At 38.8% G+C, this 21,242-nt stretch overlaps 1 protein-coding gene across 4 annotated transcripts; it reads left to right on the top strand.

Moving 5' to 3' along the window:
- The first annotated feature begins 16,409 nt into the window (after positions 1-16,409).
- LOC122029916 (glyceraldehyde-3-phosphate dehydrogenase 2, cytosolic-like) lies at positions 16,410-20,997 on the top strand. Of its 4 annotated transcripts, none has more exons than XM_042589072.1 (10): positions 16,410-16,801; positions 16,907-16,930; positions 17,028-17,128; positions 17,317-17,447; positions 17,550-17,649; positions 18,429-18,575; positions 18,653-18,713; positions 18,855-18,973; positions 19,117-20,559; positions 20,896-20,997. In XM_042589072.1, the coding sequence occupies exons 1-8, from the start codon at positions 16,723-16,725 to the stop codon at positions 18,914-18,916; spliced, it is 705 nt and encodes a 234-aa protein (XP_042445006.1). In that variant the 5' UTR covers positions 16,410-16,722; the 3' UTR covers positions 18,917-18,973; positions 19,117-20,559; positions 20,896-20,997. The 4 variants fall into 4 exon arrangements, with proteins under 4 accessions (XP_042445006.1, XP_042445013.1, XP_042445000.1 ...); XM_042589079.1 differs by having other exon boundaries at positions 18,855-18,979; XM_042589066.1 differs by having other exon boundaries at positions 16,413-16,801; positions 18,845-18,979.
- Positions 20,998-21,242: the final 245 nt, after the last annotated feature.

Here is a 21,242-nt window from a genome sequence, read left to right as displayed (position 1 = left end):
CTTTTCAATCCCACTTTTGTTAGCGTCTCAATCCAACATCCCTGCTTAAAATGTTTGTTTCGATGCCCTACCCCAGCTTCTAAAGGGAAAATAGAAAAAAATCCTTAATCACTTCGTCTTCCTCCTCTCGTCTGTGCTTTTCTTGTTCTTTGCTCTCCTTTACCTATTCTCATTTCTCTCATCTCTTTTTGTTGACAATGTCAACCTCTTATGAATGGTACATCCAATGTGTCTCTGAGTTTTCTGAATCAGAAGCCTATGAGCTTCAGTGGAATTACAATTTCACTTCATACGCGGTCACTCCTAAGCATAGGGATCACCCCCATCTTCCTCCTCCCGCAAGCGTGGCGATTTTTTGGGAATAGGTTCTGTGTGATTTTAGGCTTCCTATTCATCCTTTCTTTTCTGATGTTAGTGTATATTTTGAACTTCCCCTAAATCAAGTCATTCCCTAGTCATTTTCGATCATGGTTGATTTTGTTATTGTTTCCTGTTTATTGGACTTTCCCTTGTCTGCTCGACTCTTTCACCATTTTTTCATTCCCTCCAAGTCAAAGAGAGTGTTTTTAAATTTCAATCTTGCCCTAAAACTCCCCTATTATATAGAATTCCTACTCAAGGGGAATGGCAGGATAAATTTTTCTTTATACGTCTTCCTTCTCCACCTCCATATCCCATAGTTTGGTGTCGAGAGCTTCCCCCCATTCCTACATTAGGCAATGTTTCGAAAGATCCTACTCTCCATTATTCATTGAAGAAGTTAAAGGATGCAAAATTTAACTTACCTGCCATGATCACTGAAGGCTTACTGTTTGCTTTTGGTCTCAGCACAGCAAACACAACCTTAGATGTTTCTTTTGGTAAGATTATTCTTATGCTTGATGTGTTAAGATATTTTTGTGTTGTTTCTAAAGTAATTTTTTCTTTTCTCTCTAGTTGATGCTATTCTCCCGACCCTCATGTACAAGAATACTCGCTTGACGAGGGAAGCTTTAACTAGAATGGGTGAGGAACTGTTGAGAGATCATGCTCCCCCTTTTTCTCTTGGTCTACTATCCCTTTCTGAACAACTTCAGGAGTCCTCCCATTCCTCAGAGTCAGAGGGTCCTTTCACGGTGAAATGCTGGCCACCTCATATCCCAGGTCCTTGTCCTCTCTTGGATACCATAGCTAATTTTGAACAAATTCCCATTGTTCCTACCGAAATCTCCTACTCTGGAGGTAAAGAATTGGCTCCTCCTACACATGTTTGTTCTAATTTGGCATTACTTATGATGAGACCAGGACTTCTCATTCCTTCCTCTCCTATTATTTCCCCAGATGTTTCTCTACCAAAGGAGGCACCTATTACTTCTGAGCTCACATTGCCCCTTCTCCCAGCTCTACCTTCTGCTTCTACCAGACCTCACGCTAAAAGAACTCCTTGTAGGAGATCAGTTACTTCTGGATCTGCCCCAGTACCCATTGAGCAAGATCCTCCATTAACTACCCCCCCCCCCCCTCGCCTACTCCTTCTTCACCAGTCTCTGAACATCTTCCTTCTTCTTCCTCACCATTCACAAGTTCTCCTCGCCCTTCTATTTTATTTCAACAAGGTCATAGTTTACCCTCTCTACTTGGTCAAACTCCTCCTTCTGCTCTGTGTGGATTACTACAACTAAAGGGGGTATTGGCTGAGTCTTGGTTGCAATCTCAGGCGCTTCTGAGGAGAAGCACCTACATTGAGCGTGCCAACGACCACAATCATCAAGCTACGACGGTAAATTTCTTAAATCTAACTTCCTTGTTTTGTATTTTCTAAATGTAATCTTACTATTATTTCCTCTAGCTAAATGCTTCGAGTTTACATTTGGGCAAGGTGGTTGTGGATTTGGAAAGGACTAATCAAGCCTTAAAGAATAACGTAGAAGAATTACAAGATGCCTCCAACTTTTTCAACAATGAACTCCTTCAATTACGGGACAAGGTAAAGTCACAAGCTGAATTTACTGCTAACTTAGAAAAGATTTTACAAGACACCCAGCAGATGCTACGATCTAAGGAAGAGGAAAAAAGAAATTTGGAATTACAGCTAGAAGGGCTTAACTCCACACTTAGTATGGAGAAAGTTTTAAAAGATAAAGCCCTCTCAGATGTTACTCACAAAACCAATCTACTGAACCAGTTACAACAATCACATAGTTCAGGATCTTCTGAGTTAGCCCTAGAATTGGCCTCCAAGGACTTCGCCTTATTTCAACAACAAGAGAAGTTACGAGCCAAAGACTTGCAGATAAGCTCGCTTCTAAAGGAGTTGGAGGATGCTAAAGCAAAGAAGGCTACTTTGCAAGGGGAGAGAGATAACCTATAGTCTGAATCTCAGACATACTAAGCAAGCGAGGAAGAACGCTGGCAAAGCATACACAAAACCTATTTAACTTCTCCTAACTTTGGTGAGGAGTATGCTAGACGATAGTAGGAACTCTCACTCACCTAGTTAATGGAGTAATCCGACAACTGAAAGAGGCGGATTGTTTATCTTGAGTTCCTCCTCCCTTATTCATAGATCGTCGAAGACTCAACCAAGAACTTCCGCAAGACCTTTTGAAAGAATTTGATTAAACTAGGGGTTTTGTACTTGCATTTGATAACAATTTCTAACTGATGTATATCATTTAGTGTTTATAAAACATTAATGAAAGTTCATGCTTACTTACTTTCCCTTGAGTGATTCACTTTTCTTCAGAATCACCTCAGCGTTTGTATAAACGACGTCTTCCAAGATGATGACCATATGTAGGGAAATCCCCTGAAAAGATTAAAACCAAAGGAAGTAGATCCCTTAGCTATCTTATGAATAATATGTGATGATGAATAAACTTATTTTCTTATGTTCTTCAGGCTCATATGATTAAGTATCTTGCCCTGATGTGATGTACTCCTAGCTCACCGTATGAATCAATCGGATTCATATATTCGAGCAAGATTAATTATTTACTACATATGTGCTCCTCTGGGATTTTCGGACTGTATATAAGACCGGTCGGGTATGCTCGCCCGAGCGAAATTAAATATATGTTGTATAGATGTTCCTTCGGGCTTTCCCGCTTGTACAGAAGATTGGTCGGGTATGTTCACCCGAGCGAAATTAAATATATACTGTATAGATGTTCCTTCGGGCTTTCTCGCCTGTATAGAAGATTGGTCGGGTATACTTGCCCGAGCGAAATTAAATATATGTCGTATAGATGTCCCTTCGGGCTTTACTGCCTGTATAGAAGATCGGTCGGGTATGTTCACTCGATCAAAATTTAATATATATTGTATAGATATTCCTTCGGGCTTTCCCGCCTGTATAGAAGATCGGTCAAGTATGCTTGCCCGAGCGAAATTAAATATATGTTGTGTAGATGTTCCATCGGGTTTTCCCGCCTGTATAGAAGATCGGTGGGGTATGCTTGCCCGAGCGAAATTAAATATATGCCGTGTAGATGTTCCTTCGGGCTTTCCCATCTGTATAGAAGATCGGTTGGGTATGATTGCCCGAGTGAAATTGAATATATGCTATAGTTTAAAGTCTCCGGTTCCCCCTAAGGAAACTAGGTCGGTCACTCCTTAGGGTCCCCGATCGATTAGATGGAGGTTTAAACTCTCTGGTTCTCCCTAAGGAAGCCAGGTCGATCACTCCTTAAGGTCCCCGATCGACTGTTATGAAGATTTAAAGTCTCCAGTTCCCCCTAAGGAAGCCAGGCCGGTCACTCCTTAGAATCCCCGATCGACTGTTATGGAGGTTAAAAGTCTTTGGTTCCCCCTAAGGAAGCCAGGCCTGTCACTCCTTAGGGTCCCCGATCGATTATTATGGAGGTTTAAAGTCTCCGGTTCCCCCTAAGGAAGCCAGGCCGGTCACTCCTTAGGATCCCCGATCGACTGTTATAGAGGTTTAAAGTCTTTGATTCCCCCTAAGAAAGCCAAGCAGGTCGCTCCTTAGGTCCCCAATTGACTATTATAAAGGTGTAAAGTCTCTGGTTCCCCCTAAGGAAGCCAAGCCGGTCACTCCTTAGGGTCCCTGATTACAACCCAATTTGTTGTGAATTGGGCATCAAACAATGAAGTATCAAACCCCTCCTACGCTAATGTAGCATAGAAATGACTCGGGTCATCCGCCAACGAATGTAACGGTGAGTGATAAACTTAGGATCGTATGTTATTCCTATTTTTGGGGTTTTCAATATGCAAATGGGGGTTTTGAATTTTGATTCTAAACCTAACAAATGAAAAGCAAGGCAAGTAGGAATATAATCTAATGCTGGAATGAAATCTAACTAAGTGTAAATAATTAATCCACAATGCATTGTCATACTACACTATGGATGAACCATCAACACAATTAAACTAAGGAAGGAAATAGCAAAATATTAAATGAAACCTAATCTAATAAATGAAAGACAAGGCAAGAAATAAAGCTAAGTCTAACCTAATTACAATTGTAGAAAATAAATGACAACATGAAGTAAAGTAAGCATTTAACAAACCCTAAAGCATGAAACAAAACCTAAACTAATCTATCTTAATTGCATTCAATCAAAAATATAACTTAATGAAATTGAACAAACAAGACAAAACAAGTATTAACCAAACTAAAATGCATCAAAATAAACCTAACTATTGGTTGAAGCAATTCATTGAACACATGCGTGAAGCTAATTAAGCATAATAAGTGCAATTCAAACATGAAAAATCATATTCAATACAAACATTCAATAAGAAACTTCAACACAAGCAATTTGACACAATTAATAAACATTAACATGAATAAAACTAAACTAATCCAACCACAATTCACACATCAACCTCCAATACCAATGACTACCCTCGCCATCATACAAGGGCCTGACTTCAAAACTCCCAAAACCGGTGGACAGGAGCTCATTGTCGGATTGCTGCAAACTTTGACAACGGTGAGGATAATATGAATCTTCCACCGAAGAACCCCCTCGGATGGAAGTTGACTAGAAGATGATGGACTGCTGACTACTCACCCCCAATGCTCTACCACCTGAACCTCAATAGGAAGAACTGAAGGAAGAACGTCAGACGGTGAAGGATCTTGTCGGAGAACCCCTCTGGCGAGATGGAGTTGGTCGGAAATCGCTGCCATTGTTTGCTGCCTCTGCCACTTGTGCTTCTGCCGTCGCCACTTGGAATCAGAAAGATGCTGAGGAGTGGATTGGGCTGGCTGGCCGACGGCAGTAAAGGTAAGGGAAGAGCCGCCAGCCGGTGGGGAAAATAAGAAGGAAGAAGAGGATGGTGCGGGAGGCGTGAACCCTAGTTGCCCGAGAATAAAATCGCGAAGAAGAGAAGTTACGAGGAAGAGGTTGCTGGCTTCTATTCGTCCACGTGAAGGTAAGAAAAGGGAGCTTTTCTCTCTTGCGATCTGGGCCGTCCATCTTGATGAAGGAGGTGGATGAAGATCTAGCCATTTGATCTTGTTGATGAAGAGATGAGTGGTCCAGATCAAGTTGCCTTCGTGCTTGGATCCAATGGTCTATATCATTTTAGATCTGGATCAAGGGCAGGATGCTTAAATCAGAATGAAGGAGCAAGATCTCTCTTGATCTAGATTAACGGTCCACACTGATTCATCTTGATCTCCTCCATTTGACCTCAAAATCAGGCCAAATTCGATCCGGCTCGACCCTAATCCATGGCTCTTTGAATTTACTACAAAATCACATAAAAATATGCGATAAATTCCATAATTATAGGAAATTTATATTTAAGTCCAAAATAAGTTCCTACTCACAACTCATAGTATAAACACCAAATTAAGTATGTGAGAAGGTAAAAATGTCAATAATAAGAGCCAAAATAATGTACAAAAATGCTAGTTGTCAACTCCCGCACACTTATTCTTGCTCGTCTCGAACATGTAAATAAAATAAGAAAATAACTAAGATGCATTCTCTTAGCAATTCTCAATCATATATAGAAAACAGTGAAATGAAAGTTACCTAGGATTGTCAAGTTCAAATGACCTAAGCATTCATGGATTCAATTCATACATTAATTAACAAGCATGATAACTTCAATCCATAATGAATAAATTGAGGATGATAATAAAATAACCTCACAAGGAAAGTAATGGTGGTTGTTCTCTCATATACATGCAATAGTGGAGCTCACTCAAGCTACTCATGGATTCATGCACTACCATATGTTTGCTTTGCTTCTAATCTCCACCACTATATACATAAGAGTGCACAATAAAATAATGAAGGCATTGATTATTTAAGAGAAGCATGGATTCAAGCAAATGATAATGTAAGAAAAGAAATAAAGATAAAGCAAAGTTATGTGGAAGACATGGACATAATAGAATGTTACATAGATGAGTACAAGAAAATAATGCCACAAAAGTAGTACATCCAAACTCCCAAGCTAGCTTTTCACAACTCAAAAAATGTGAACAACATCTACTATAGCTTTTCAATAAACATCCACTCATAATATACAATAAAATCTAAATGTTGCTAAAGTAAAAATTGTCACTCACAAAAAATTCTACCACAAAGGCGTATAAAATGACACAATGTCAAAGCACCAAGCTAACTTTTCATATATCCAATAAACATGTAGACAACCTCTACTATAGCCTTTCAATAAAAATTACTAATGATATATAATGGAATCTAAATGTTGCTACAATAAAGATTGTCATTTCGAAAAAATTCTACCACACATGAATACAAAAATAGCACAACATGTCAAAATATTTTTTTCCTTTTTTTTTCACGTTTTTGTTTCCATTTTTTTCTTTTGTTTTTTTTTCATTTCCTGATTTGCTTTTTTTTCATTCTTTTTTTTTTTCAACATGTTGTGCATCTTTCCTATGCATCATCATCAATAGCTCAAATAAAAAGATACATAGCATGGGTTACCTATGGTGATTAAGCATGGTTCACCTTTGCTTCCCCTAAATTCTACTAAATTATTTCTCTCCCCCACACTTAAACTTTTGTCCATCTTGGGCAAAATACTCATCATGTACATCCGAGATATCCACATCCAAAAGAAGAATAGAAGGAAATAAATGGAAGAGAGAAAAGAATGACATAACTAAAGATAAGAGAATTATTCAAGCAACGAACAAAAGGAATGAATAAAAGAAAGTAAGATAGACTTCATAAAAATCATGCAAACATATGATAATGTAGTCTCGAAAGAATTAAGCAAGTTCTAGAGTAGCATTAACCACAAGTGCATCACACATCAATAGGAGTAATAGGCTCAAAAATATCCTCACTAGGTATATCAAAATTTATCATCTCAATCTATCAACATAGAATCCATCATCAAATTGTAACCACATGCAATCCAAGAATCCAATCATGATAATAAATCATCAAATTCGACAATCAAATTTAACTAACTTTCACAATTTCTAGCATGATAAAAAGAGTGCATAGGAAATTTATTATGAATACCGACAAGATAAACTAAAAATGAGCTACTAAGCAAAAGCAAACCAAGCAAACAAAGTAAAGAAATATATACAAGCAGAAAGAAAAAAAAAGTAAAAGTGAGATGGAATAGACTCCCCTGAAATTCTAGTGGTTGGAGCTGATTCAGTTCCAGAAGCCATTCTGGAAGTGGAATGAATGTAGGTGAAGTGAGGACTGCTCCCTCCACCAACGCCTTCTTAAAAATTTTCTCCGGTGGTCGAAGACAGTTCAGTTGGAGTATCCACTCTAGGAGCTTCATTATTGCATACAGAGTTAGGGCTTTAGTCAAATGATAGAATACATTCTTGTGTGATTGACTGCAAATGAAATGTCTGTAGAAATCCCGTGCACTAAAAAGAGGATGCAATTCTTGCACACATGCTGTGTGAGCTGGGCTATAAACAATATCAAAATCAACAGAGCATGAATCAAAAGATATGTCACATCCACTACAATCAAAATGAACTACCTCCATGGAATTTCCTAAAGATTCAGAAGAAATATTGACCTTACCATTCTGATAGGTACCTAGAGGCTCTAAAACAGTGAATGTGTCATTATCTTGATCAGGTAAAAGATCTGGCTCTGAATCAGGTACAATCAATGGAAGTGATTCTTGAGTTTCCCTTACAATTCCATCGTCAATAAGTACAATAGCAGGCTCAACTGGCTCAGCTCACACGGGTGATAGAATAGTCAAAGGAAGTGATTCTTGGATCTCCCCTACACTTCCATCATCATCAATAACACCTGCAACATCAAGAATATCTGGAACAACAATATCATCAACAAAAATATTATCAGGATAAATTACAACATCACAATACAAAAAACTAGAAGAGGTATGTAAAGTAGCATAATCAAAATCAGGAATATCACAAACTCTATAATCCATCTCCTCGGGAATTGATGCAGTAGGTTGATTTAAATGCAACTGTAACTGTGTCGATGAATGTGTTCTTGGCTGGAATTATATTTCCTGATGTTGCAAATATTGTTGTGACTGCTTCCTAAGATCCTGCTCAGGCTGATGGTGCTGAAAGTAAGGTTGGTAAGACTGGGCCACTCAGAAATCCCTTATTATGTGTTCGCATACCCTAATCCTGCAAATGAATTATATCTGTCCTGTTGATGTGTAAAATACGGAACTAGATAATAATTAAATAATAAGATTTAATAGTCTAATAGCCATAACGGAATTTTTAGGAATTTTTAGAAATTTTTTTAGAATTAATTGGAGCTCGTACGACGTATTTAGAGGGGATGTATTTATGGACTCGAGAAAGGCCTGTTTTAAATACACGTTTAAATGAGGAGTTGATTAAATAATGTTAGGTTTTCTTTATATTAAAACCCTAAATACCTAAGTTCGATGGCGTCCCTTCCTCCCCACGCCCACGACAGTGCGCCTCTGCCCGGCGCGCGAGAGCGACGCATGACGTCGCATACGCGCCGATCGTCGGCGTCGCATCCCTGCCGAGGTAACCAATCGACCTTGGAGTCTCCTCCCCTCCGCGCCAACTGCCTGCACTGTGTGTCACCGCTGGAGAAGAAGACTCTGCCTCTCCACGCACGACCGTAGGCGCGGACCGCCGTCGCCGATTTCTCTAGTCATCGAGCGCATCCCTTTCGCATTGCGAACACTGGTGGCTGTTTCGCTAGCCCCTGTTCTGCCCATAGTAGTACATGTGCGCCCGACCGCCGGCACCACTCCTTTGCGACGCCATAGGCTGACACAGGCGTTGTGTCTGTTCCTTTGCTGACCGGCGACAATTGTTGTTCCTACCACGTCGCCACCACGAGCAGCCCCATAGCCCCGTCGGTCTTCCCTGTCCTCGTCGAGTTGCTGCTGTTTCCTTGTCCCCCACAACACACCGCTTGGAGATGCTGCCAACCACAGCTGCTCACTCGAGCTTTTGCCAACTGTAATGAATGTCGGCACTGTGTGTCGCCTTGCTGCCGAGGAAGAAGAAATAGTTAATGAGGTATCAAGTTTATTGTTTCATGTTGGATTACGGTAAGTGGCTTAGCTCAACTAATCTATGAATTGAATACTAATTTTGATTACAGAATAGTAGTTGATTCGTTAATTTGGTTAATCGACTGTTATAGATAAGTTATTTAATTGATTAATTAATAGATTGATTTAATTAATCAATAGATAAAGGAATAAATTAATAAGTTGATCAATTAATCAATAGGGTTTAATTATTGATTAATAGACTCTTAGATTTCCTATATCCTATAATCGTAGGATTTGAGCTCGATGCGATTTCACGGACTAGAAGACGATTTGGACACGTTCTACGTATAAAGGCGGGTACTTCTTGCTTTGTTTCTTTTAGTTCTTTGAACTTAGTGCATGAGCTAATTTGGATAAGACCTGCTTTACCTTGACTCCACTCGTAATTTTTCCTGTGCTTGATACTTCCACTCAAAACTTTCGAGACATTTGTTTTTGTATCCATACAGTCTCTTGTTGCTATCAATGATATTTAGCAGATACTAGATGTCAATCTTTTATGTTTTGTTTGTTGTTTACTTATGTATCGTATTGTGCATGCTGGCTTTCTGTAGTATACCTTATATATAATTTTTGCTTATGTTTATATGATGACTGCTACATTGTACGCATCATATCATTGCATGCATGCAGGCGACCACTTCTTCCTTGTGGGGGAGTGAGCCGTCGGGCCGCGCCTCACACTCAGCCACTCATGGGTAGTGGTAGCTGGAGGAGATGCCGCTTGTCTTGTCATGCCGCACTCGGCCACTCATGGGTAGTGGTAGCTGGAGTTGCGAGCAGCAGGGACCCTTTCGCTTAGTAGCTAGGTAGCTACTTAGCACCTGTCCATCCGGTCACTCGAGAGGAGTGGCGGCCTTTGGGTGGTACAGTTGTCATCGATCCGGCCTCTCGACCATATAGGGGTCGTGGTGCAGAGAGGTGGGCGGGATGACCATCCGTGCATACGCTGTTATTATTATACCTGTTGTTATTGTTGCTTATCTATGTTGTTGTTATTAGCTTATGTTGTTGTTGCTAGTTTATACTGTTGTTGTTTCTTATGCTGATATGTTTATTTATGTGGAGATATGCACTCATTGTAGGTGTTTAGACACTGATTTAATTATTGGTAAAATGGATACATCTTACATATTACCCTGTAGTTATAGCAGTACTGTAGCAGGTTTCTGCCACATCTGACCTTCTATTGTTAGCCTAGGATATGATTTCAGGTATGGACACTTATGTTGACATCATGGTAGTATCTGCTAGCTTTTCCTTATGAGACTGTATTCCTGTTGGCTTATTCTCTATTTATATGTTTTCTTTATGCACTATCCTTTCCTATACCCGTTGATTTCCCTGTACTCACCACCCCACAAAATGGTTTTCTTTCTCCAGGTAGCAGTAGATGCTTCATGGATGCTTGGAGAGATGTCGGCTGCCAGTCCTGGGTCCTACGTTATATCGGTTTTATTTCGGCTTTACTTGTATTTTTAGCATACAACGATTTTTAGTATTGTATGAATATGTCTGTGTTTGGAGTTGATTCGTAGTGTTTTGCTTTCGTATTCTTGTGGTTGTGTAAGCATAATTGGCTAGTAAATTTTTGTTGTGGATTGTGGGTTTTCTCTTCGGTTTTTCGCTACGTTTTTTATACAGCCGTGTGGGCTAAATATTAACTGCGTGGTTGTTTTATTCATTTATGTCCAGCCGGGTAGGCTGAGTATATTAAACTGCGTGTTATGTTGTTTATATTTTGTATATATATTCCAGCCGAGTGTGGCTGAGGTATATTTTGTATGTATTAATGCTTCAGATTGTCACCCGTACAGGGGAGATGCTGTCGAAATTTCTTCAGGGAGGGTCTCTTCTGGGGCGTGACAATTTTATGGTATCAGAGTAGGTATACGATGTCGATTTGTTTTTGCATTGTGTATTTTTGAATTAATCGGATACCAATTTTTGGTATCAGAGCCACAGGTTTACAAGACTTGATATCGTATTTTGTATTTTTGTGATTTTATATCTCGATGTGACTTTTCGAGTTTTGGGACCAGACAGTGACAGGACATCTCCGAGCTATAGGAAGTAAGGTATATCTTTGATGTTGTTATACCTATATTGGTTCATTATCTTGTCTAGATACTGTTAGATCAGTTGAATGTTGCAATAATAAATATATCGTTAGTTAGATTTACTTCAACTTGCGGAGATCGATAACTGTTGATCGAAGGTATGATTTTAGTCTTACAATTTTAGAAAATCATCAGGTGTCTTGATGATATCATTGACAAGAACACATAAGAAATGAAGATTTTCCCGACACCCTCCAATCACTACATCATTGTCTGACAATCTGAACTTGAAGGTTAAGATCTCTACAACTGTTATTGGTAAGACTGAATTGTAAGACTGAAGTCCTATTGAAATTATTAGGACGAAGGGGTAGTAAGACATTGTTATGTGTTTGCCCTCTTTGAATCATTGATTGTGACCTAGATGAATTATGATCCCGGTTAGCATAGACATAAATGTAAAGCAACTTATGGAGGCCGAACAAATTTAACCTTTTAATCAAATTTGCTAAGATGTTGTTGAGTATAGATGATCTTGGACACAGCATGTTTACCTACTTGAAGAGAAATCTGCTCTCTTTAAATGCCCTAAATGCATGTTATCTACTTGAGTTCTATAGGATTGTGTATTCAGGAAAGAAAGAAGGAATAATGACAAGCAATGTTTTCTAGATAGTTCTATCATACTACAGTTAGTAGTTGTGTTTTAATAGCAGCCTCGACCTTGTCTAGCACAGATATGTACCCTAGTTATGGTAGGGGATACAGCAAATTATGGGTGCGGAGCTCTGTTTTGTTACAACCGTTCACCCTCGAACAGATGGACCGTCTGAGCGCATTATATAGATGTTGGAGGATTTGTAGATAGTGTGTATTATGAACTTCGAAGGTAGTTGAGGGAATCAGTTATGATTAGTAGAATTTACCCACAGTCGGCTAGGTATCAGAGTGGCGCAGCGGAAGCGTGGTGAGCCCATAACTCACAAAGTCATCTTTTGAGATTGGAGATTTGTTCATGATACTATGATAGAATAATATATATGTATGCTGCTTAGTTGTTACTCTTAGATGAGGATCCTTAGGTTGAGTAGTAAATTTGAGGACCAAATTTTTATTAGTAGGGGAGAATGTAAAATACGGAACTAGATAATAATTAAATAATAAGATTTAATAGTCTAATAGCCTTAACGGAATTTTTAGGAATTTTTAGAAATTTTTTTGGAATTAATCGGAACTCGTACGACATATTTAGAGGGGATGTATTTATGGACCCGAGAAAGGCTTGTTTTAAATACATGTTTAAATGAGGAGTTGATTAAATAATGTTAGGTTTTCTTTATATTAAAACCCTAAATACCTAAGTTCGATGGCGTCCCTTCCTCGCCACACCCGCGACAGCGCGCTTCTGCCCGCCTCGCGAGAGCGACGCACGACGTCGCCTACGCGCCGACCGTCGGCGTCGCATCCCTGCCGAGGTAACCAATCGACCTTGGTGTCTCCTCCCCTCCGCGCCAACTGCCTGCACTGTGTGTCACCGCTGGAGAAGAAGACTCCGCCTCTCCACGCACGACCGTAGGCGCGGACCGCCATCGCCGATTTCTCCAGTCATCGAGCACATCCCTTTCGCATTGCGAACACTGGTGGCTGTTTCGCCAGCCCCTGTTCTGCCCATAGTAGTACATGTGCGCCCGACCGCCGGCACCACTTCTTTGCGACGCCATCGGCTGACACAGGCGTTGCGTCTGTTCCTTTGCTGACCGGCGACAATTGTTGTTCCTACCCCGTCGCCACCATGAGCAGCCCCATAGCCCCGTCGGTCTTCCCTGTCCTCGTCGAGTTGCTGCTGTTTCCTTGTCCCCCACAACACACCGCTTGGAGATGCTACCAACCACAGCTGCTCACTCGAGCTTTTGCCAACTGTAATGAATGTCGGCAGTGTGTGTCGCCTCACTGCCGAGGAAGAAGAAGTAGTTAATGAGGTATCAAGTTTATTGTTTCATGTTGGATTACGGTAAGTGGCTTAGCTCAACTAATCTATGAATTGAATACTAATTTTGATTACAGAATAGTAGTTGATTCGTTAATTTGGTTAATAGACTGTTATAGATAAGTTATTTAATTGATTAATTAATAGATTGATTTAATTAATCAATAGATAAAGGAATAAATTAATAAGTTGATCAATTAATCAATAGGGTTTAATTATTGATTAATAGACTCTTAGATTTCCTATATCCTATAATCGTAGGATTTGAGCTCGATGCGATTTCACGGACTAGAAGACGATTTGGACACGTTCTACGTATAAAGGCGGGTACTTCTTGCTTTGTTTCTTTTAGTTCTTTGAACTTAGTGCATGAGCTAATTTGGATAAGACCTGCTTTACCTTGACTCCACTCGTAATTTTTCCTGTGCTTGATACTTCCACTCAAAACTTTCGAGACATTCGTTTTTGTATCCATACAGTCTCTTGTTGCTATCAATGATATTTAGCAGATACTAGATACCAATCTTGTATGTTTTGTTTGTTATTTACTTATGTATCGTATTGTGCATGTTGGCTTTCTGTAGTATACCTTATATATAATTTTTGCTTATGTTTATATGATGACTGCTGCATTGTACGCATCATATCATTGCATGCATGCAGGCGACCACTTCTTCCTTGTGGGGGAGTGAGCCGTCGGGCCGCGCCGCACACTCGGCCACTCATGGGTAGTGGTAGCTGGAGGAGATGTTGCTTGTCTTGTCATGCCGCACTCGGCCAGTCATGGGTAGTGGTAGCTGGAGTTACGAGCAGCAGGGACCCTTTTGCTTGGTAGCTAGTTAGCTATTTAACACATGTCCATCCAGTCACTCGAGAGGTGTGGCAGCCTTTGGGTGGTACAGTTGTCATCGATCCGGCCTCTCGACCATATAGGGGTCGTGGTGCAGAGAGGTGGGCGGGATGACCATCCGTGCATACGCTGTTATTGTTATACTTGTTGTTATTGTTGCTTATCTATGTTGTTGCTATTAGCTTATGTTGTTGTTGCTAGTTTATACTGTTGTTGTTTCTTATGCTGATATGTTTATTTATGTGGAGATATGCACTCGTTGTAGGTGTTTAGACACTGATTTAATTATTGGTAAAATGGATACATCTTACATATTACCCTGTAGTTATAGCAGTACTGTAGCAGGTTTCTGCCACCTCTGACCTTCTATTGTTAGCCTAGGATATGATTTCAGGTATGGACACTTATGTTGACATCATGGTAGTATCTGCTAGCTTTTCCTTATGAGACTATATTCCTGTTGGCTTATTCTCTATTTATATGTTTTGTTTATGCACTATCCTTTCCTATACCCGTTCATTTCCCTGTACTCACCACCCCACAAAATGGTTTTCTTTCGCCAGGTAGCAGTAGATGCTTCATGGATGCTTGGAGAGATGTCGGTTGCCAGTCCTGGGTCCTGCGTTATATAAGTTTTATTTCTGCTTTACTTGTATTTTTAGCATACAACGATTTTTAGTACTGTATGAATAGGTCTGTGTTTGGAGTTGATTCGTAGTGTTTTGCTTTCGTATTCTTGTGGTTGTGTAAGCATAATTGGCTAGTAAATTTTTGTTGTGGATTGTGAGTTTTCTCTTCGGTTTTTCGCTGCATTTTTTATACAGCCGTGTGGGCTAAATATTAACTGCGTGGTTGTTTTATTCATTTATGTCTAGCCGGGTATGCTGAGTATATTAAACTGCGTGTTATGTTGTTTATATTTTGTATATATATTCCAGCCGAGTGTGGCTGAGGTATATTTTGTATGTAGTAATGCTTCAAATTGTCACCCGTACAGGAGTGATGTTCCCGAAATTTCTTCAGGCAGGGTCTCTTCTGGGGTGTGACATGATGAGTCTGATAATACTGAGGATCAAGCTGCTTATACTAGATCCTGGTCGGGAATACACTGGCAAAGGAATGAACATCTTTAGCAATCATCGGTCTTGTCACATACTGCTGATAATTTGAAGTCATAATCTCGATAAGTTCTCTAGCCTGAGTAAATGTATTGTTTACTAGAGCTCCTCCACTAGCTGCATCAACCATACTCCTGTCCATAGGACATAATCCCTCATAGATGTACATAATCAGTAGTTCATCGCTTATCTAGCAACAAGTCTTTTAAATCTATCCCAATAACACTACAACAAAAACTGCAAACGACAACACCCCTACGACGACGGTTTTAAGAGAAAGCGTTGCGTATTTGCTCAAGGACAACGGTTTTTGTCAAAACCGTTGTCTTTGAACTCCCCATTAAATATAAAAGACAACGGTTTTAGCAAAACTGTTGTCATTGAGCGACATTTTTTTAAAACGACAACACTTTTTACAACGGTTTTATAAACCGTTGTCTTTATCCGCGTTTTTAGCGGCTACGACAACAGTTTTGAAAAAACCGTTGTAATTGAATTTGGTAATTCCCCCCCTCCCTGTTTTGCTTTCCCTCGCTGTTTTCTTTTCGGCGCCGTGTTTTCCCCTTCGCGCTCCAAAACCTAAGCCATTTTTCTTTCCCTCTCCTCATACAATCTCTTCATGCCTCCCCTGGATCTTCCTCCATGACGGTGTGCTCCTCTCGTTTCCTAGTGAGCGGGTTTCTGAGTTCGACGAGGCCCTTTGACCTTCCACTGCTGCTTCTTTCGCTCATGGAACCTTTTGATCAGACGAGGTGTATTTCTTCGCCAAAGGTGGCACTCCTACTCCGTCAATTCATAACCTAGGTCTTGTCTTCTTTGGATTTGTACTAGAGCCATAGTTAAGGTAGATTCATAACCTAGGTCTTGTCTTCGTTCATAAATTTTGTCTCAAAAACGAAACCTACTTTTGATTCCACTATACTTGTATTTGCAAGCACAACATTCTCTTTTCTTCTTCTTTTTAGCTTTAGATTTGTTTCATCGTACCCTTTGCCTACTCATATGTCAACGCTTGTGGTGTTTGATCTATGAAGGCGTTGGTTTTAAGCATAGATTTCTTATTGTTATTCACTTTTATTGGTCGAAATAGTGTGTTCGGATAGGTTTTCTAGGTCTTGCACGGCTCACCACTTAATGGAGGGAGATGGAATTTGGGGGAACAGAAAATTGGTAGAAGGGAAATGAAGAAAGTCCTTCCTTTTAATGGGCGGACGCATAGCTCCCTCGCTGACACTGCCGTCTCGTGCCCTTTTCACAAGCCCTTTTCGTCTCGCTGCCATGGGTACGCCTTCGATCCCCTTTGCTCTTCATCTCTTTTATGTTTATGTGATCTCGATTTTGACTCCTGGTTTCCTCTTTTGTTTTCGTTTGGTGGTTTTTGTTGCAGCTAAGATCAAGATCGGCATCAACGGTAGGCCTCCTCCTTAGTTGCTGTATGATTTCCTATGAGTCAAGACCTCGATCGAGGTTCTGCAGGCCTTTACTTTTGTTTTGGTACCACTTATTAGGTTTCGGAAGAATTGGGAGGTTGGTCGCTAGAGTCACGCTTCAGAGCGATGATGTGGAGCTCGTCGCCGTCAATGATCTGTTCATCACAACCGACTACATGGTACTCTGCTTGTAGTGTGCGTATTAGTTTAGTTCTTTGGTTTCGATTTTGGTGGCTTGATTTGATATTTTTTAAGCATCCGTGCAGAGTGCGTTCGTGCACTATTGTTGCTACATTATGATTAACTATATGATTAGTTTTTCCTTGAATCTTGAATCTGACACTATACCGTGGCTAATGAATTGTAGACATACATGTTTAAATATGATACCGTGCATGGACAATGGAAGCATCATGAGATAAAAGTTCATGAGATAAAAGTGAAGGATTCCAAGACCCTTCTTTTTGGAGAGAACGAAGTTATTGTCTTTGGCATCAGGTCTTTAAACTCATGTTATCTGTGTCATACTGATAGAAGAAGCTGCTTTCCATATTTCAATTTTGGTGAAAGTTGTTTACAGAGATTGTGGTTTGTGTTTAGAAACCCTGAGGAGATTCCTTGGGCCGAGACTGGAGCTGAGTTCGTTGTGGAGTCGACTGGTGTCTTCACAGACAAGGACAAGGCTGCTGCTCACTTAAAGGTAGGTGAGAATTACTGCATCGTAGGTTGCATTTCTCCACTGGATCTTCTTTCTTTGATGAAGAGGAATCTAGTTTTGCAAATCAAGGAATGAGATTAATGTTACGGACTAGTTTTATGTTGTTTGTGTCTGATGCTTGTACATGTGGATTTAATGTAATTAGTGATCAGGTGGGTCACCTTAGTTACAAAAATACATACTGCGTGCAACTAATATACATTCGATTTTAGGAACTTCATTCTAGATTATTTTACTTCCCACCATTTCACATTTTTGTTCCTATCTTGATTCTTGAGTCATGGTCAGATTAGAGACCCAAATCTGCTGACCATTACATGTGGATTCACTGGCCTTGAAGTTCCTTAAAATTGTGAATGAAAATATATGAATTGCATTGACTCAAAAAATTTATGACATAAGAAGGTACGTGTTGATAAATCTGATTTTGTGAAGCAGTTTGAAGCACAAGTTCATATGTTGGTGCTAGCATATGAAGGTGTTGTTGATTTTGTCTTTTCAAAGGTGACAAATCTAAATATTGACTTCATATTTGTTAGCTTGCATAGAAATTTTTTTGCCTGTAATGATATTCTGCATGTTGCTGTCTATAGTAATAATCTTGTTCAATGTCTCATTATTTTTATAAGACAGCTGGATGATTTTGATAAAATTCAAGCCTATGTTATATTGGAAGATTGTTTAGACATTATTACTATTGATGACATGTATAAATGACATTGGAAGACAAGGATGAGAATCCCTATTTTTCTGAATACCAGGGTGGTGCCAAGAAAGTCATCATTTATGCTCCAAGCAAGGATGCACCTATGTTTGTGGTGGGAGTGAATGAGCATACATACACATCTGACATCAATATTGTCTCTAATGCCAGCTGCACCACCAACTGCCTTGCCCCTCTTGCAAAGGTTGTTAAACTTGAGACAGAGCATTTTAGCTTTGTGATGAAATTGGTGATAGGTGATTGATTTCTTTGATATGATAGGTCATTCATGATAGATTTGGAATTGCGGAAGGTTTGATGACGACTGTGCATTCCATCACTGGTAATGTGTCTTTCAAGTTTAAAATCGCATCTTTACATATATAGTTGGTATATATGTATTTAATTATGGATACTTAATATTATTTGTAATAATGAGTGTATCAATGTATGACATGATTGATTGTCTTCTAGGATATGCCAGTTGCACTGTCACTGAAATCAAAGTCCAATATTGTGGCCTATGGTACAGTTGTACATATTTAATTCTTCATTGAGAATATTTGAGGACTCATTTCAGCAACCATAAATTTCCAGCTTTTGGTCAGTGTATGTTTTTCTGGTTTTTTTTCTCATTTGCTTGGCATATTTGACATATTCTCAATTTTCTCAAATAATTTCTTTAATTTGACTTTGCTTCTTCATTACTGATTTTTTTTACTAAATTAATTTGGGTTTGTTAACAGTTCAAGAAAACAATTTACTCCAACGAAGAAATTGACGAAGTGCGATCCGAATGGGCGGATTGCGTACTAGACTATATTCATTACTAGGTATAAATTACTAGACTTCAAAAGATGGTTGAACACTTTGTTTGTGACTCCATGACTTATTGATTTTGATTCCTTACTGCCAATAATTTATTTGTTCACAGCTAGCTATCTCCTTTGCTCAATACTTCATTCTTGCATTTCTACCATGAGCAGAATTAGCTGACATTTTCCTTATTTATTGCCTCTCTTTGTGGTCCCAAATTAATAATGGTTGGGTTGTGTGAGTATCTTATTTAGTTGTTTCCGAATTATGCAAAGACTGACAATGTGGAAGTTATCTCTTTGTGAATTGTTAGTTGATGACCTTTTGTATCTTATGAGTTGCTCTACAAATTTCTTGTTTGTACTCTCCTTATGGTTTTCATCTATATGCCATGACTTAATCTTGTTTTTCCTCCTATCTCAAAGTCTCCATGTATACATCTTTAACGTTTTACCTAGCATTTTTCTACCGTCCAAGGAATATCTGATATCTGTTGGGATGTCTTAAATTTTGTACCTGTGTTTGTTTCATTTACTAGTTTAATTTCCTTGTCTAATCCTATAATTTATTATTTTTTCTTTTTACAATCGCATTTAAATTTTTACTATGTTGAACTACATACTTTGTTGATGACTCCTTGAGCATAATTCTACTGTGGCAAAAGTACATTCGAAATTCATTGTTGATGACAAATTTTTATTTCCTACTTCCATCTTGTTGGACCTTGCAAGTATCATCGCGAATGACAATTATGATGCTTCATCAAGCACAACTATGTTAATCTATATGCATGTTAGTGATTGCTTGAGAATAATGAAATGAAGAGCTTGTAAAGGCATTTCGTGTATGATCCATAGTATAGTGATATACAAAACATCTATATACTGCAGTTTGATTTCTTAATAGTTTGCTCTATATACTTTTGCTTGGATGAGCAGTGCAAATTATCCGTGAATTGCACGTGCATTGCAGCTAAATTTGTTAGATTTTCTCTTTGTATTGATGAAATGGGAATGAAAAATCTATTTTTCTAGCTGGAATGTAGTTATGTTATAGCTCTTAATCTGCACTTATTTGATTGACACTTTGGTTCTTTTAGGTGTCCTATGTAATTATTAAAGCTGTGCGTATGTGATTTCTATTTTGAGGAATTTTTGGTTGTTTTAGCTTTACAAACAATTCACCCTAACATAACTCATCATGATGATCCAATTCTTTTGGTTCAAGTTTTAATTGGAAGATTTTGAACCCATGTTTTTTACTTTCACTTATGCTTCTGTGATGGGTCTGTTTATTGCAGATCAATTTGCAACTCTTGGCAACTTGTTACTTGCAAAATGGAAAAGCATATTGTACCTACCAAATACTCAAAGGTAATGCAGTCTGGAAAATGACATAGAAAATTACATGAATATTTTGTTTCAAGATGTTAATGGATGTAATGCGCTTTGCATGGATTCTATTGATCTTGGATGATAGTTCACTTAAATAATGTTAGCTGCATGCAGTGCTAATTATTTAGTAAACTATGCTAAGTTAGGTATCACTACTCCTAGTAGATTCCATGTACTGTTATTCTCTAATAAACACCTCTTTTTGTTTCCTTCATTTGGTTTGTTTTTGCCTTCTATGCACTATAAATTGGTTAATTACATTCTCCTTTTGGAATTATGAAATTTGATAAGTTTTGTTAAATTTTTCTCTTGCAGGTTGGGCAATTCGTGAGACTTGAGTTTTTTTGATGCAAGAAGTAAGCTTTGTTAGGATATAACTTGCCTTGCTAATTTGTAAATTAACAGCCATATGGAGAACAACAAATGAAAAACATGTGATTTAATGTATATGGAGAACAGTAATGGAAAACTTGTGTATTTTGATGAGTAACAACCCATTTTGTATATTTTTGTATATGTGGCTACAAGATGAATTATATATGGATGTTTATTTTGGATTTAATGTAGTAAATATTTAGTTTTGTATTGGTGGTTTGCTTATAGTAAAATAAGATTGGTTGTTTGATATTAATGAACATTAAAGATAACAGTTAAAAATGTTG

Source organism: Zingiber officinale, chromosome 1A, assembly GCF_018446385.1.
Source record: "Zingiber officinale cultivar Zhangliang chromosome 1A, Zo_v1.1, whole genome shotgun sequence".
Lineage (NCBI taxonomy): Eukaryota > Viridiplantae > Streptophyta > Magnoliopsida > Zingiberales > Zingiberaceae > Zingiber > Zingiber officinale.
The sequence above is the reverse complement of the archived record's forward strand: the minus strand, read 5'-3'. Positions and strand labels throughout refer to the sequence as shown.

Excerpts from the sequence above, each read along its gene's own strand:
- LOC122029916 (XM_042589066.1), top strand. The coding sequence starts at position 16,723 with ATGGGCGGACGCATAGCTCCCTCGCTGACACTGCCGTCTCGTGCCCTT. Across the intron at positions 17,129-17,316 it reads TCATCACAACCGACTACATG|ACATACATGTTTAAATATGA; the intron begins GTACTCTGCTTG and ends AATGAATTGTAG. Across the intron at positions 17,650-18,428 it reads AGGCTGCTGCTCACTTAAAG|GGTGGTGCCAAGAAAGTCAT; the intron begins GTAGGTGAGAAT and ends TCTGAATACCAG.